Source organism: Amblyraja radiata, chromosome 5 (assembly GCF_010909765.2).
Source record: "Amblyraja radiata isolate CabotCenter1 chromosome 5, sAmbRad1.1.pri, whole genome shotgun sequence".
Taxonomy (NCBI): Eukaryota; Metazoa; Chordata; class Chondrichthyes; order Rajiformes; family Rajidae; genus Amblyraja; species Amblyraja radiata.
The window spans coordinates 58301537-58316676 of record NC_045960.1 but is presented as its reverse complement, the minus strand read 5'-3'; the positions used below and the strand labels follow the sequence as shown (position 1 = coordinate 58316676).

At 40.2% G+C, this 15140-nt stretch overlaps 1 protein-coding gene across 2 annotated transcripts in view; it reads left to right on the top strand.

The window, feature by feature from the left end:
• Positions 1 to 2215, top strand: part of eva1a (eva-1 homolog A, regulator of programmed cell death) — a 307835-nt gene extending 305620 nt beyond the window's left edge. For both annotated transcript variants that reach the window (XM_033021301.1, XM_033021302.1), the window contains one exon: positions 661 to 2215. In XM_033021301.1, the coding sequence (XP_032877192.1) occupies positions 661 to 1028 (368 nt within the window). In that variant the 3' untranslated portion in view covers positions 1029 to 2215. The remainder of the gene's footprint in view (positions 1 to 660) is intronic.
• Positions 2216 to 15140: the final 12925 nt, after the last annotated feature.

The following is a 15140-nucleotide window of genomic DNA, read 5'->3' as shown; positions in this document are numbered from 1 at the left end:
TCAATAGATTTGTCAACAAGTGTGACAGCATAAACTTCAGTGAATGGCAGAATAAGTAAAGGTTTTATCTGACCAACAACAATGTGAAGGGCACCCAGCTTTTGGCAAACATGCAAAGGTTGGCGCCAATTGCAGTTCACAGCTAAGAAGGATCGTGTGACATTTGAACCCTTAAGAAGTTATTACTTTTTTGTATGAGGTACTGGAATTCATGTTATGCAATTGAAAGTAATGGGAATTCCTGGACCCTTGACTCTCATCAGCATGGGGGATCTGAGGTGGAGTTGAAATAAACTCAGTCAGACTAAGTGATAGCATTTAGCTGAAGATTAAATAAATATTTTGCATAAACATATTTTCTATACCATTACAATGCACAAGAAGGAATCTTAGGAAAATACCTAATAAAACACAGTAGAGCTTGGACATTAGTTTGAGTGGGAACAGGTAAAAGGTAAGGGAGACAGAATAATAGTTTAATAGTTTAAACAGTTAAGTTAATAGTTTAAACAGTGCGCTGTTGACATATGATAGTCTTCACTATCCTGCCTTCGTGACAGACTAAATAAAATTGCCATGTGGTTACCAGCTGAGAAGTACATTGAGCAGTATTTTGCTGTTTACTTTGATTAAGAAGTAAATTACTTCTCTTCTTTTCAGCGAATCCAGAGAAAACGGCTTTATATTTCCTGTCTGGCGTGTGCATTGGACTGATACTTACACTGTGTGCTCTCGTGGTGCGGATATCCTGTCAGACAGACTTGAAGAAATCAGTGGTTAAGAACACAGATGTGGAGGACAGTAATGATGACGATGACAGTGACGATGATAATTCTGACACTACCTCCGATCTCTCAGCCAGGCGACACCGACGCTTTGAGAGAACTTTAAACATGAATGTTTTTACCTCAGCAGAGGAACTGGAACGGGCTCAGAGGTTGGAAGAAAGAGAGCGGATAATTAGGGAGATCTGGATGAATGGTCAGCCTGATATTCCTGCGACCAGAAGCTTGAATCGCTATTACTAATATGCTATCTAGATCAGCGGTGTTGATAATGGTAAGAGCTCAGAGTACATGATGGTGCTTTCGGTACTCACAGCTGTGCAAGACTGGAACTATAGATATCCTCAGCTCTGGGTGCATCTCACAAACAATAACTGGTGCAAAAATATTCATTTCACTAAATATTTGGAAGAACTTCTCACCATGATCAAGCTAACGTGTTTGACAACCGAAGACCCCATTGCTGCCCATGAATCCACTGAATCAACAACGTTAATTCAAAGAATTTATCATAGTTAATGGATATGTTTGTCTATTTTCTTACAGCAAATCTGGTCTGAGGCCTCAGGGAGAAAATCCTGTTATTTCATTTGTTTAAGTATAGTGATAAATTTTCATATCATTCAAGATGTTACAAAAACTTGAGGATGTGGGGGAAGCAACCTCATAGAAGCTGCACAGTGATTTGCAGGAAATACTCCTGAACATGACTTGGCCTTTCTAATTTGACACTGACAACTGGAAGCACTTCATAAAACATTAGTGTTTTTGAAGTAACTTTTATAACTTGCAAAAACAGGATATATGAATGTATTGTACCAAAGATGAGTTAAACATGGCCAAAATGTGATGATCTATTGGTTGAATATTCACAAAAAAAGAATGGAAATCCATTTCTGAATGCTGATTTTCTTCTTGCATCCTTCCATTCCAATTGTTGGAAATTATGGAGAGCAGTACAAAAATAACTAAGTCAGTGTGTCCACTTCTCTCGGCAGCTGCTTAGGTTTAGTTTTGCCCGAGGTTATCACTGTTATAAGAAAAATTGCAAATGAAAGGAAAACAAAAATTGCTAAAAGCGCAGAGATCTGATGAACATTACACTGCCTATTTCCTCCTAATTCAGACAAGCTGCACGTTTCTGGTATTTTCTTTCAGTTCTATAAGTCACATTGACACTGCAGTTTGAGATGCTAGGGAACGGACTCTGCTGTCTGACTGCTGACGAACCTTCAGAAAATCTTTTATCTAATAATTACCAAAATATCTTTGATATTACAATAAAACTTTTGTGAAGGGTTTAAGGTTTATATATTCATAACCTTAGCCACAAAACCCTGACAAAATCCTTGATATTTTACTGTGTAAAAATAAATTTGTCATTTAAAAGAAACATGCGACCATCATTAAAAGTGTAAAAAACATACAAATGATTTTGCTTTTAGATTTTCTACATTTTTTTGGTAATAAAAGGGATGTTTAAAAAAAATGCTGCTGTTGTTAGGTTCAACTTCTGTGCAAGTTAATCCAGGTGTTTGCCATGATGAGAGGCTTCAACAAGGTAAAGAGAAAGGACTAATTCCTCTTACCAGGAGGTCCCTATATAGAGAGGGTAGGATAATAGAGAGAGTAGAGAACATATTATTTCACTAAGTAATGGGGTCCTAGTACTCACAGCCTGAAAGCTTGGTGGAGGTAGAAAACCTACAGTATATTTAATACAAAGTAACTAGTTGACTATTGAAGTGCAATAGACTGGAAGGCTGAAGTAATAAGAATGATGAATTGTGACTAATCTTAAGTTCTTTTGCTGAGCGTAGATACGTAGCCTCTTTCTTGCCATAAATTAGTATGATTCGTGTCACTGCCACAATGTTCAAGTGAAAGCCTGGCTTAGTTTAGTTTAGATAGACCATGTGGAAACAGGCCCTTCGGCCCAGCTTCCCCCTTGTACCTGACTAAATGTTTCTTTCACGTTGCTCATTCCATACACCCACCACCATTTGTGTGGTAAAAGTTACTCCTCAGGTTCCTATTAAATCTTTCCCCCTCACCTTAAACCTATATCCTCTGGTTCTCGATTCACCAAATCTGAGCTAAAGACACTGTGCATTTACCTGATCTATTCCTCGCATGAATTTGTACACCTCTATAAGATCACCCCTCATTCTCCTGCACTCCAAGGAAGAAATCTCTAGCCTGCTCAATCTCTCCCTGCAGCTCAGGGCCACGAGTCCTGGCACCATTCTCGTGATCTTCTCTGCACATTTTCTAGCTTGACAATATCTTTCCCATAACATAGTAACCAAAACGGAACACAATACTCTAAATGTGGCCTCACCAACATCTTATATAACTGTAACATAACCACCCAACTTCTATATTCAGTACTCTGACTGATGAAGGCCAATGTGCTGAAAGCCTTTTTGACCACCCTGTCTACCTGTGATAAGGGGAGGGGGTTGAGCCAAAGGTTTTAAAGGACAAATAATCTACAGACAATATTCTTGCCTCAACACCAAGTGTAATGAGTTTGAATGCAGGGGTTTAAGGGTCAGGAACTGGCATGGAATAAAATGAAGGGGTTACTCATTTCCCTTATGTAAAAGGAAATGTAGATTTTTGATCGTGGGTTGTATCAGGAGATTCTCCCACTCACTATTATTTTTTTCCCTCGAGGCTAGGGAGTCTTAACTACTTTTCATGTTAGCATTTATGTGCCATTAATTTTCATTGATGTTATCGGATAGTTTTAATGATTTACAACAATCATTCCATCACTAGAGTAAGCCTTAAGGGAACCATAATAGATACAGAACCCAATATTCAGCCACTATTCTTATCTGATCCAGAAATTTGATTTCAACAGTCTTAAGAAATAACATTGCTCCTAACTACATCACTGGCAACTATTTTAAAATCATAATTGCTACCCTATAGACCAAGGAGCAGCAGAGGAAGTCTTTCAAAGTAAATTCATGAGATGTGACTTTATTAATTACTCCAACTCACTTTCTCTAGTTTATGAATGAAGAAGAAAATTTGGAGATTTTTAAAAATATCTCAATAGAATGGTTTAATCAAAACCAATAAATGAAAGAGTTACTTTTTAGTTTAATTTAGAGATCCAGATTGGAACAGGCCATTTTGAGCCCACCAAATCCACTGACCAGAGAGCCCCGCACATTAACACTATCTACGCAAATCACGGACAATTTACATACCGAGCCAATTAATCTACAAACATGTACGTCTTTGGAGTGTGTGAGATACAGAAGATCTTGGTAAAAACACAAGCGGTCACGTGTGGGATCGAACCCTGGTCACCGGCGCTGTTAGGCAGCAACTCTATGTTACACCCTTATTAGAACAAAAACGATTAAATTAACAAAAGTAATTGGAACAGTATGATCAACAAGAGCAATAGAAACACATAGGATGCAGGATAAATAAAGGACACCAGAAAGACCCATGAAGCAAGATTGTGACTACAGGTGAAATAGTAGTGAATATTATGAATTACAGTCCATTCCTACCTACATTAGCATTTAAATATCATTTTTTTCCTTATCTCAATTGTAGTAGCTTTAAAGCAAGGTGCTTTCCTTGTACATCGGTCTGAACATGAGAATGCCACAGTTTAAGATTAAGGGGTAAGCCATTTAGAACGGAGATGAGGAAAAACATTTTCACACAGAGAGTTGTGAGCCTGTGGAATTCTTTGCCTCAGAGGGTGATGGAGGCCGGTTCTTTGGATGCTTTCAAGAGAGAGCTAGACAGAGCTCTTAAAGATAGCGGAGTCAAGTGATATGGGGAGAAGGCAGGAACGGGGTATTGATTGTGGACGATCAGTCATGATCACATTGAATGGCGGTGCTGGCTCGAGGGGCTGAATGGCCTACTCCTGCACCTATTGTCTATTGTCTAATTCCACTAAAAGGTTTCTGCTCTAGCATGAAAATGGGTTTGGGCATTTTATGGCCCTGGTCACTCTCTCTATCCACCCCACCTCCCAAAACCCCCCCCCCCCCCCCAGTTAATGAGATATCAGTTAATGAGATATGCATGTTAACTAACAGCAACATGATGCAAAGGAGCCACTGGATTGCAGTTGGGAACAGGCCTTTTGGTTCATTTCTTTTTTCAGTTTGGGGAATGCAAAGGCCACTGATAATGCCTCTAGAACTAGTCTGGCTAACTAAATCAGCCAACTCAGTTAAAGGGTGAACGGTCAAATACGAGTCTCTCTTGCTTAGCAACACAGCATGGGTTGGTCACCCATGAACTGGTAATATTCTTAAAGCATTTTTTATCCAGGAAAATCTAATCAAGAAGGTAAAATCACTTCATTTTGTTTTGCATTTATTATCCAAGCAGAATAATTGCCCTGTGGTAATGATATATCATAAAGTCATGGAACAATAGTCTCAAAATGCAAATTGGTAAATGAATTGCCCAAGGTAGAAATCACAGTTGGTGAGTTTCATATAACCTGATATCCATAAAATATGAAGTTTTGAATTAACTATCCAGTTAATTAGTCAGTTGCAGCAAATGTAATTGGAGCCAGATGTTCCATAGTTTTAATGGAAATTTAATTTTACATGCAAATTTAAAAACTACAATGCCAGAGCCAGTAAAGCAATACCCAGGAAGTGGGGCCCTGAATGCCTTCAAGGGTGATTCTAATTGAATCACAATTGGAAACTAATGGAATTCATCGGGAAATGGACTCACTCTCCACTGTTTTCTGCTTTATAAAAGGTACAAGCATACTAGTGGTTGTACCAAGAGGGTGAAACTCCCTACACACACACACATGCTTGGTTCATTCTCAACACAGCACAAGTCTGAAGGCTATCAAACTTAGTAATAGAAGACAATTTGAAATCCCCAAACACACCAATAGAACCAAAACCAGATAAACAAACTCAAAGCTCAGAATTTTTCTTTTCACATTACTTGTGTTTGAGGGCTAAGCAAACCTTTCAGATATTGCTGATTCCCTTCCTACATGCCAGAGATAGGGCTACAGTGGTGCTTATACTCAACTGTTCCCTTCACTTTCAGTGCTGTACCACTGACCATCATGGTCTACTTGTGCACATCCTTGAAGTAAATACACTGTAAGGTAATACAGGGATTTTCACATTTCCTTTTCTATTCTCACGTGGTGGAGTGAACAGTTTTACTTTGTTGCCTAGTTCTAAAGATTAAACATTATGAAAAATACAGCAGGATCCCCTAATCCTCAGTTGCTTTGTAAAAGATACAAGCCTACTAGTGATTGGAACAAGAGAGTGATTCTCAGCATAGAACAACAATAGGTCTTCAGTCTGAACCAGTAACTCCGTTTATTTTTCCGTAGATGCTGCTTGATCTGCTGAGTGTCCCCAGCATTTTCTGTTGTCAGATTTATGGCATCTCTTGATTTTTCCTTTTCCTATAGCTAGATTTTACTAAATTTTGAGTGAATAGATCTGCAGAACAGTCAACCAGTCTGCTTTTCATCTTCCCAGTGCTTTGCATACAGCAGACACTGGATACCAGACCGAAGCAATTGAAGCTCAGTTCCTACTTCAGATACCAAGAGTGTTATGGGTTCTGGGCAAGGGAAGTGGTGAAGATGAGGGGAAGGACGCATCTCCCAAAGAAATTGATCTTTTTGAATGGGGGGGGGGAGAAAAAAGAAAGCTACCCATCTTCTTGTACAGTAATTTTTTGAGGATTTAGGCATCTCTGTCCAGATTCATTGCCCATCCACAATTGTCCTTGCAAAGATGATTGTGAACTTCTTCTTGCGTATGGCGTGCACAGCCTAAAGTTGTAGGACAACTTGTACTATTTGATCTTCTTTGATTGTGCACGCGGGCTGATTGCATTCGTCGAAACAGGGCGGACCACATGAAGGTTTCAATCTTCCACCCTATTGTGAACTGACTAGTGGAGTTGCTGCATTCACAGGAATGCCAACCGTGCTGTCCAAGAGGGAGCTACAGTGACTAGGAATGAATAGTGACAGATCTTCACAGTTGGATAGCATATGACTTGAAAAGGATGGTATTGATGTTGTTACACCACAGGTGGTGGAATGTTGGATGGAAAAAACACTTTTGCAAAGGAACAGTTAAGGACACACTCATTCTCAGCTGCGATAGTACATTGATATGAAACAAAGGTGGTATTTTCAACCCAGATGCAAACAAAGCTCAATAGTGGATGTAGACAGATTGGGCTAACTAGCATGAAAAGAAGAGGTGGTTCTCATGGTGCCCTGATAGTAGGATGGAAATAGAGACACAATATATGAGGAATCTCAACTCCAGGAAGGAGAGAGAAAGCTTAGTAATATGGTGTATGGAGTACACATCCAAGTCTGCATCAACAGTGCAGAAGTGGAGATCGGGTCAGACAGCATGGAAACAGGCCCTTCGGCCCAACTTGCCCATGCTGTCCAAGATGTTGCTTCTAATCTATTTATCCACATTTTCCCCAAATCCCTCCAAACATTTCCTGTCCAAATGTATTTTAAATACTGTTATAGTACCTACCTCAAATGCTTCATCTAGCATAGGAAGATGGTCAAGAGCTTCAAGTTCTATCATCAACAATTTGTTCTGGTGCAGCCACTTTGACGCTACAGCTAAGAAAGCACACCAATGCCTCTACTTCGTCAAAAGACAAGAAATCCGGCATTTCGCCAATGATCCTTACCACTTTTACAGATGCACTATTGAAAGCATCCTATCAGGTTGTATCGCAGCTTGGTGTGCATCGCAGCACAGCCCAAGACTGCAAGAAATTGCAGTGTAATGCTGATGTAGCCCAGTCTATCATGAAAACCAGCCTCCCTCCATACATCTACATTTAATGCTAGCTTAGGAAAACAGTCAACATAATAAAGAACCACTCACACCCTGGTCATATCTTCTTTGCTCTCCCATGATGCTGAAGTCACAAAAGCTCGAAAGCATGTACCAGCAACCTTTTCCCTGCTGGTACCAGACTCTTGAAGAGTCATAAAATAAAGATCTCCCAACCTACCACGTTGTCCTCCTTGCGCATTTAAAAATAAAACTATGTTTCTCTTATAATCTACACGTTTTCCTTCTATTTTTCACTAAGTGCTGCATCATGTATGGTAGGATCTGCCTGGATAGTACGCAAACAAAGTTTTTCCACTGTATCTCAGTACATGTGACAATAATAAGTTCATAAGAGCAGAATGAGACCTTTTGGCCCATCGAGTCTTCTCCGCCATTCAATCATGGTTGATCTATCTTTCCCGCTCAACCCCACACTCTATGACACCCTTATTAAGAATCTATCAATCTCCGCTTTAAAAATGCACAAAGACGGTGTCCACAGCAGTGTGTGGCACTGAATTTCACAGATTCACCACCCTTTGACTAAGGAAATTTCTCCACATCTCCATTCTAAAGTTGTGTACCCTTACTAAGGGTAATAGCAGCGCATTTGGAAAGCAGTGACAGGATCGGTCAAAGTCAGCATGGATTTATGAAGGGGAAATCATGCTTGACTCATTTTCTGGAATTTAATAAGGATGTAACAAGTAGAATGGATAAGGGAGAGCCAGTGGATGTGGTGTAACTGGACTTTCAAAAAGCCTTTGACAAGGTACCACACAAGAGATTAGTGTGCCAAATTAGAGCACATGGTATTGGGGGTAGGGTATTGATATGGATAGAGAACAAGTTGACAGACAGGAAGCAAAGAGTAGGAATTAATGGATCCTTTACAGAATGGCAGGCAGTGACTATTGGGGTGTCGCAAGGCTCGGTGCTGGGACCCCAGTTACAGTATTTACAATATCTATTAACGATTTAGACGAGGGACATCTCCAAGTTTGCAGATGACAAAAAGCTGGATGGCAGTGTGAGCTGTGAGGAGGATGCTATGAAGCTGCAGGGTGATTTGGATAGATTGGGTGAGTGGGTAGATGCATGGCAGATGCAGTATAATGTGGATAAAAGTGAGGTTATCCACTGGTGGCAAGAACAAGAAGGCATATTATTATCTGAATGGTGTCAGAATGGTGTCGGAAAAGGGGAGGTGCAACGAGACGAGGTGTCCTTGTACATCAGTTACTGAAAGTAAGCATACAGGCAGTGAAAAAAACTCATCGCATGTTGGCCTTCACAGCGAGAGGATTTGAGTATAGAGCAAGGAGGACCTACTGCAGTTGTATAAGGGCCTGGTGTGACCGCACCTGGAGTATTGCGTGCAGTTTTGGTCTCTTAATTTGAGGAAGGACATTCTTGCTAGAGGGAGTGCAGCGTGGGTTCACCAAGTTAATTCCTGGGATGGCAGGACTGACATATGATGAAAGAATGGGTCGACTGGGCTTATGTTCACTGGAATTTAGGATGAGAGGTAATCTTATAGAAATATATAAAATTCTTAAGGGATTGGACAAGCTAGATGCAGAAAAAATGATCCGCATGTTGGGGGAGTCCAGAACCAGGGGTTACAGTTTAAGAATAAGGAGTAGGCCATTTAGGACTGAGACGAGGAAAAACTTTTTCAGCCAGAGAGTTGTGAATCTGTGGAATTCTCTGCCACAGAAGGCAGTGGAGGCCAAATCACTGGATGTATTCAAGAGCGAGTTAGATATAGCTCTTAGGGCTAACGGAATCAAGGGATATGGAAAGAAAGCAGGAACAGGGTACTAATTCTGGATGATCAGCCATGATCATATTGAATGGTGACGCTGGCTCCTCAGATATAGGGCCCATAAATGCTCACAATATTCCAAATGTGGTCGGAACAATGCCTTAATAATCCTCAGCATTACATTTCTGCTTTTAAATTCTAACCCTCTCGAAATAAATGCTAACATTGCATTTGTGTTCCTTACTATCACTTCAATTTACAAATAAACCTTTTGGGAATCCTGCACCACCACTCCCAAGACCCTTTGCACCTCCGATTTCTGAATCCTCTCCCCATTTAGAACATAATTTACACCTTTATTCCTACCTCCAAAGTGCATGACTCCAAACTTTGCTACGCTATTTTATCTGCCACTGCTTTTCCCACTCTCCCAACCTGTCCAAGTCCTTCTGCAGGCTCCTTGCTTCCTCTACACTACCTCCCCCTCCACCTATCATCGTATCATCCGCAAACTTGGCCACAAAGGCATCAAATACACCATCCAAATCATTAATATGCTGACCGGTTGCATCGTGGTTTGGTACGGCAACTTGAATGCCCTGGAGAGGAAAAGACTGCAAAAAGTAGTAAACACTGCCCAGTCCATCATCGGCTCTGACCTTCCTTCCATCGAGGGGATTTATCGCAGTCGCTGCCTCAAAAAGGCTGGCAGTATCATCAAAGACCCACACCATCCTGGCCACACACTCATCACCCTGCTACCTTCAGGTAGAAGGTACAGGAGCCTGAAGACTGCAACAACCAGGTTCAGGAAAAGCTACTTCCCCACAGCCATCAGGCTATTAAACCTGGCTCGGACAAAACGTTGATTATTAATAACCAATTATCTGTTATTTGCACTTTATCAGTTTATTTATTCATGTGTGTATATATTTATATTATGGTATATGGACACACTGATCTGTTTTGTAGTAAATGCCTACTATGTTCTGTGTGCTGAAGCAAAGCAAGAATTTCATTGTCCTATCAGGGACAACATGACAATAAACTCACTTGAACCTGAACTTGAAAACTAGCAGCCCCAATATTGACCCCTGCAGAACTCCACTAGTAACTGGCAAACTAATAAACTAATATCAACAGGAATTTTTCTTTTACATTTAGCAAGGGCAAACTAAAACAAAGAAATAAGAGGGGGTGAAGATTCACCATACTGGCTCCTGTGATACATAAAGGTTCAGAAGAATGAAAAGTGATTTGATTGACATTTTCAATTTCTCAACAGGGTGTCAGAATAAGAGGTAGAGAGCTTAAGATGAAGATGAGGATCAATTACTTCACTCACAGCTGCTGAATCTTTGAAATTCTACCCCCTAAAATGGCACGGGATGTTCATTGGCTTCATTGACTTAATTGACTTCATTGTCAGGTTGGGTCTGAGTGCATGGGGTGCTGCAATGTTAGAGGGAATAGGTGGGATAGATTAGAGTAAGTGTATGGAGAATAAAATTTGTATGGCGTGCCAGCAAACACTCTTGATTGTCCAGTCTTTGTGTTGACTGGAAAGCACACAACAAAAAAGCTTTTCACTATACCTCGATACATGCGACAATAAACTGAATTAAACTAAAAATGTTGTTACAAAATCAAATACCAGTAAGAAACCAAAATTAAACAATGATTGCTCAAGCATCATGAACAGAACAAGTTTGAAAGAATTTCTAAATTAACACGGTGACAGAACTGAGAAATGTACAATGTCAAATCAAAATGTTTTCAATTTTACAATTGGAAAGTGTAAATGAACAGCCTGGAAGTATCACATCACTTTGTTTTGTCAATACATAATTTCTGATTTTAATTTGAACTTTCTCTCTGGAAATACAATAAAATGGTTGGGATGTATAGAAAACGGCTGATCAACATGACCCTGTTTATACAACCAGGCAAAGTCCACATCAATCCCATGCTGTGCAAATCTAATGCAGTGCCAACATGCTCCATGGGGTTTTTGAATACTGTAAACTCTTGGCAAATTGACCTAGTCTTAATTTAAATGTTTAGAGAATATGGATTCTTCTCTGTACATACAATACTTTGAAGAAGTCTCCAACATGCATGTACATGTATGCAGGCTCTCCCAGAATAGGACAATCCCATTTCCAGCCAGGTAGGAGCCAAGGAAAGTAAATAAATCCTGAGTGTCTGAAACTCAATGCGCAGCTACTAATCCTAGATCAGTAGGGGCAGTGTAAATGCACATCCCAGATTAACATCAGTGAAACTATGAGTTATTAAACTTTCAATGCAGCTTCTGGTCTGTACTTTAATTTTGCTCTCTGGCAATGCTCATCTCATTAATTGCTCAGAAGCCAAAGCCAGTTTTTGTGATGCTGCTGTTAGTTTTAAAATACAACAATAAAAACAACGGGGAAACATTTAAAAACTATTCCAAAGCTCATGTAGCAGTTTCAATATTTAAAATTATCCCAATAGTGAAATGCTTTTTATATCAGTCTCTTTATGAATATGCCAAGCCCTTTTCTAGTTTCAGATTCAAACATTAAAATGGACATCAGAAATTAACTAATTCAAACCCCCTTAATTTTCTGGTTTGTTTTTTTGTAATATAACAGACAGTTACATCTTTTATTTTCCAGTTCATTAGTTTAGAATGCATACAATTATAATAATCATGATGTTAAGAATGAGAGGCTAAAGATTCACATCAAAGCAGCTTATAAACAACATTGTGTGCATTCCAGTGTTCAATTTTCTCCAGGTTCATTTCAAATAGCATCAAGATCAAACATGCTGAAAGCATTTACTTAATCCTGAGACATTTAAAAAAAGCTTTTGAGTAAAGTGTGGATTAAACCTCTTCAGCAAGGGCCTGGGTTACATTATTTTACTGTGACCCTCTGTGCCACGAGAAACAAAGTTTTGCAATAAAGTGTTTCTTAGATTGTTACATGAACAGTTGTGAACAGGCGAGTGTGAACAGAGTGACTTTAGTCCCGAGCATCTCTCTTCACATGATTGCATGGGCATTTTGCTTAAACATAATTTTCTCATGATCATTGAACCAGCATAAAAACAAGCGTTTTCAAGCATTAACTAATGTCTAGCATAAAATGACTTCCTGCAATTCTTTTTAAAACATCATGCTGGAAGATGAACACTCCCATCAAACAGGTCACTGCCCCATACTGAATTAATTACTATTAGGAATTTCTGCAAATTTGTGACTTTCCATTAGCAATCCTATGAGATGGCTCTTAAAATTATGCCTTTATTCTAAATAATGGCACGGGGGTACCAATAGGTACATTTTTAAAAGATGATTGTCTACCGACTGCTGTGCACCAAAAAATGCAAATGATTCTTTTAATGATATTTTCATTTACCCAAGATCTGGTTACTCATATGGTGTCGTTTTGAATGTACATTCATTCAATTACTTTTCAGGCCTCCAACACCCTTTGTATAAAAACAATTGCTCCACACATCTCCTTTGAATATTTCCCTCTGAAAGCTATGCCCTCTAGTCTTTAATATTTCCATCCTGGGAAAAAGGGTATGACTGCCTACTCTATTTATGCCTATCATAACTTTATATACTTCTATCAGGTATCCAGAGCTCAGATGCTACAGAGAAAACAATCCATGTTCATCCAACCTCGTAGCTAATACATTTTAATGCAGGGAACATCCCCACATCCTTCATACATTGAGGTAACCACAACTGCACACAAATGGGTCCTTAGCCAAGTTTTATGAAGCTGGAACATGTCTTCCTGACTCTTTTACTCAATCCCCGACCGATGAAGGCAACCATACCATATGCCTTCTTTACCTTTCTATATGTATTACTAGACTAAGTGGGACCCGTTGGGTCCCAGCATCACATGGGAGGGTTGGTCACCAACGCAATATTCCACTTCTCCACCAATTCCAATATTTCTCGCCAGTGGGGGGGGGGGGGGGGGGGGGGCTGCCTGTTGCGCTAGTATGGGTGTTGCGGGCCGAAGGTGCTGGTTTCCAGAGGGCTAGTATAGACATTGTGGGCCGAATGGATTCTTGGGCTGGCCTCCAACTGTTGCAACGATTTCAAAAGCCAAGCCAAGGCAAATAATTGGGCTGCAGCCACTTGACAACCAAAATTCATTTTGTGAACACAAACTTGTTAAAAAGGCGAGGCAAACAATTGGGCTGCAGCCACCTGACAACCAAAATTCATTTTGTGAACACAAACTTGTTAAAAAGGCGAGGCAAACAATTGAACTGCAGCCACCTGACAACCAAAATTAATTCTGTAAACACAAACTTGTTAAAAAAGGCAAGGCAAACAATTGGGCTGCAGCCACCTGACAACCAAAATTCATTTTGTGAACACAAACTTTAAAAAAAGGCGAGGCAAACAATTAGGCAGCAGCCAATTTACAGCCGCATCGAGGGGACTCACCGTGGAGTAGACATGCGTTCAGTGTTATTTGCAGTTCAGAGAGCCGTGACCCTCTCGCTTCATGGGTCTGGCAGAGACTGAGTGAGGGACTACACTTCCAGGTTTTATAGTCCCTCCCCCCTGCCGCCAGTGGGGGCAGCAGAGAGAATGGCAAATGTTTAAAAAACATTAATATCTCTCTGATTTTTCATCGATGGGAAAAATCCTCCGGTCCCGGAAGGTGGAGGGGGGGGGGGGGGGGTCTGAGTGAGGTGGCCAAAAATGACGGCCGTAGGGGGTGGTATTCTCTCGGAAATCGCAGCACAGTGGGCCAAAAGCGGTCAAGATCAGACTTTTAGTAATATAGATAGTTTCAGGGAGCTATGGACTTGGACCACAAGATCTGTCTTGACATCAATGCTGTCAAAGAACTTGCCAGCAACTATATACTTCCACTCATATTCAACATCCCAAAGTACAACACCTTACACTTGCTAAGAATAAACCCATCTACCATTTTGCCACCCATATCTATGTGATCTATATCCCTTTGTATAATGGACAGTCTTCTTCACGGTCCACAACTTCCCCAATTCTGGATTTGTCTGCAAATGTACCAATCAAGCCATCTCCATTTTTGTCCAATATATATATATATCACAAACACCAGAGATCCCTGCAGAGATACTTGTGGAACTCCACTGGTCACAGATCTGCAGCAAGAATACCCCACAACCCTGCCCTCTATGGTTCTGAATCCAAACTACCAATTCACCGTGGACCCTATGCACCTTAATTTTCTGCATCAGCCTACCATGAAGGATTCATTAAATGCTTTACTAAAATCTGTGTAGACAACACCCACTGCCTGACCCTCAATCACCTTTGTCACCTTCTCAAAAAACAATCAAATATGCAAGACATGACCTGCTGCAGAATAAAGCCACACTCACTGTTCCTAATTAGCACATTCTCTTCCAAAGGGGAATAAATCCTATCCCAAAGCATTTTCTCCAATAGTTTCCGTACCACTGGCATGAAGCTCGTCAGCTTCCAATTTCCTGGATTATTTCTATTTATACTCTTAAACAAAAGAACAACATTAGCTACTTTCCAATCCCTGTGAACCTTGTTTGTGGCTAGAGATGATACGAAGATCTTTGTCAAGGCTCCTGGAATCTCCTCTATTGACTCTCTAAATAACCTGAGATAGATACTATTAGGGCCTTTGGAATTATCATTTTAATGCTTTGCAAAAGTCCAAACACCACTTCCTT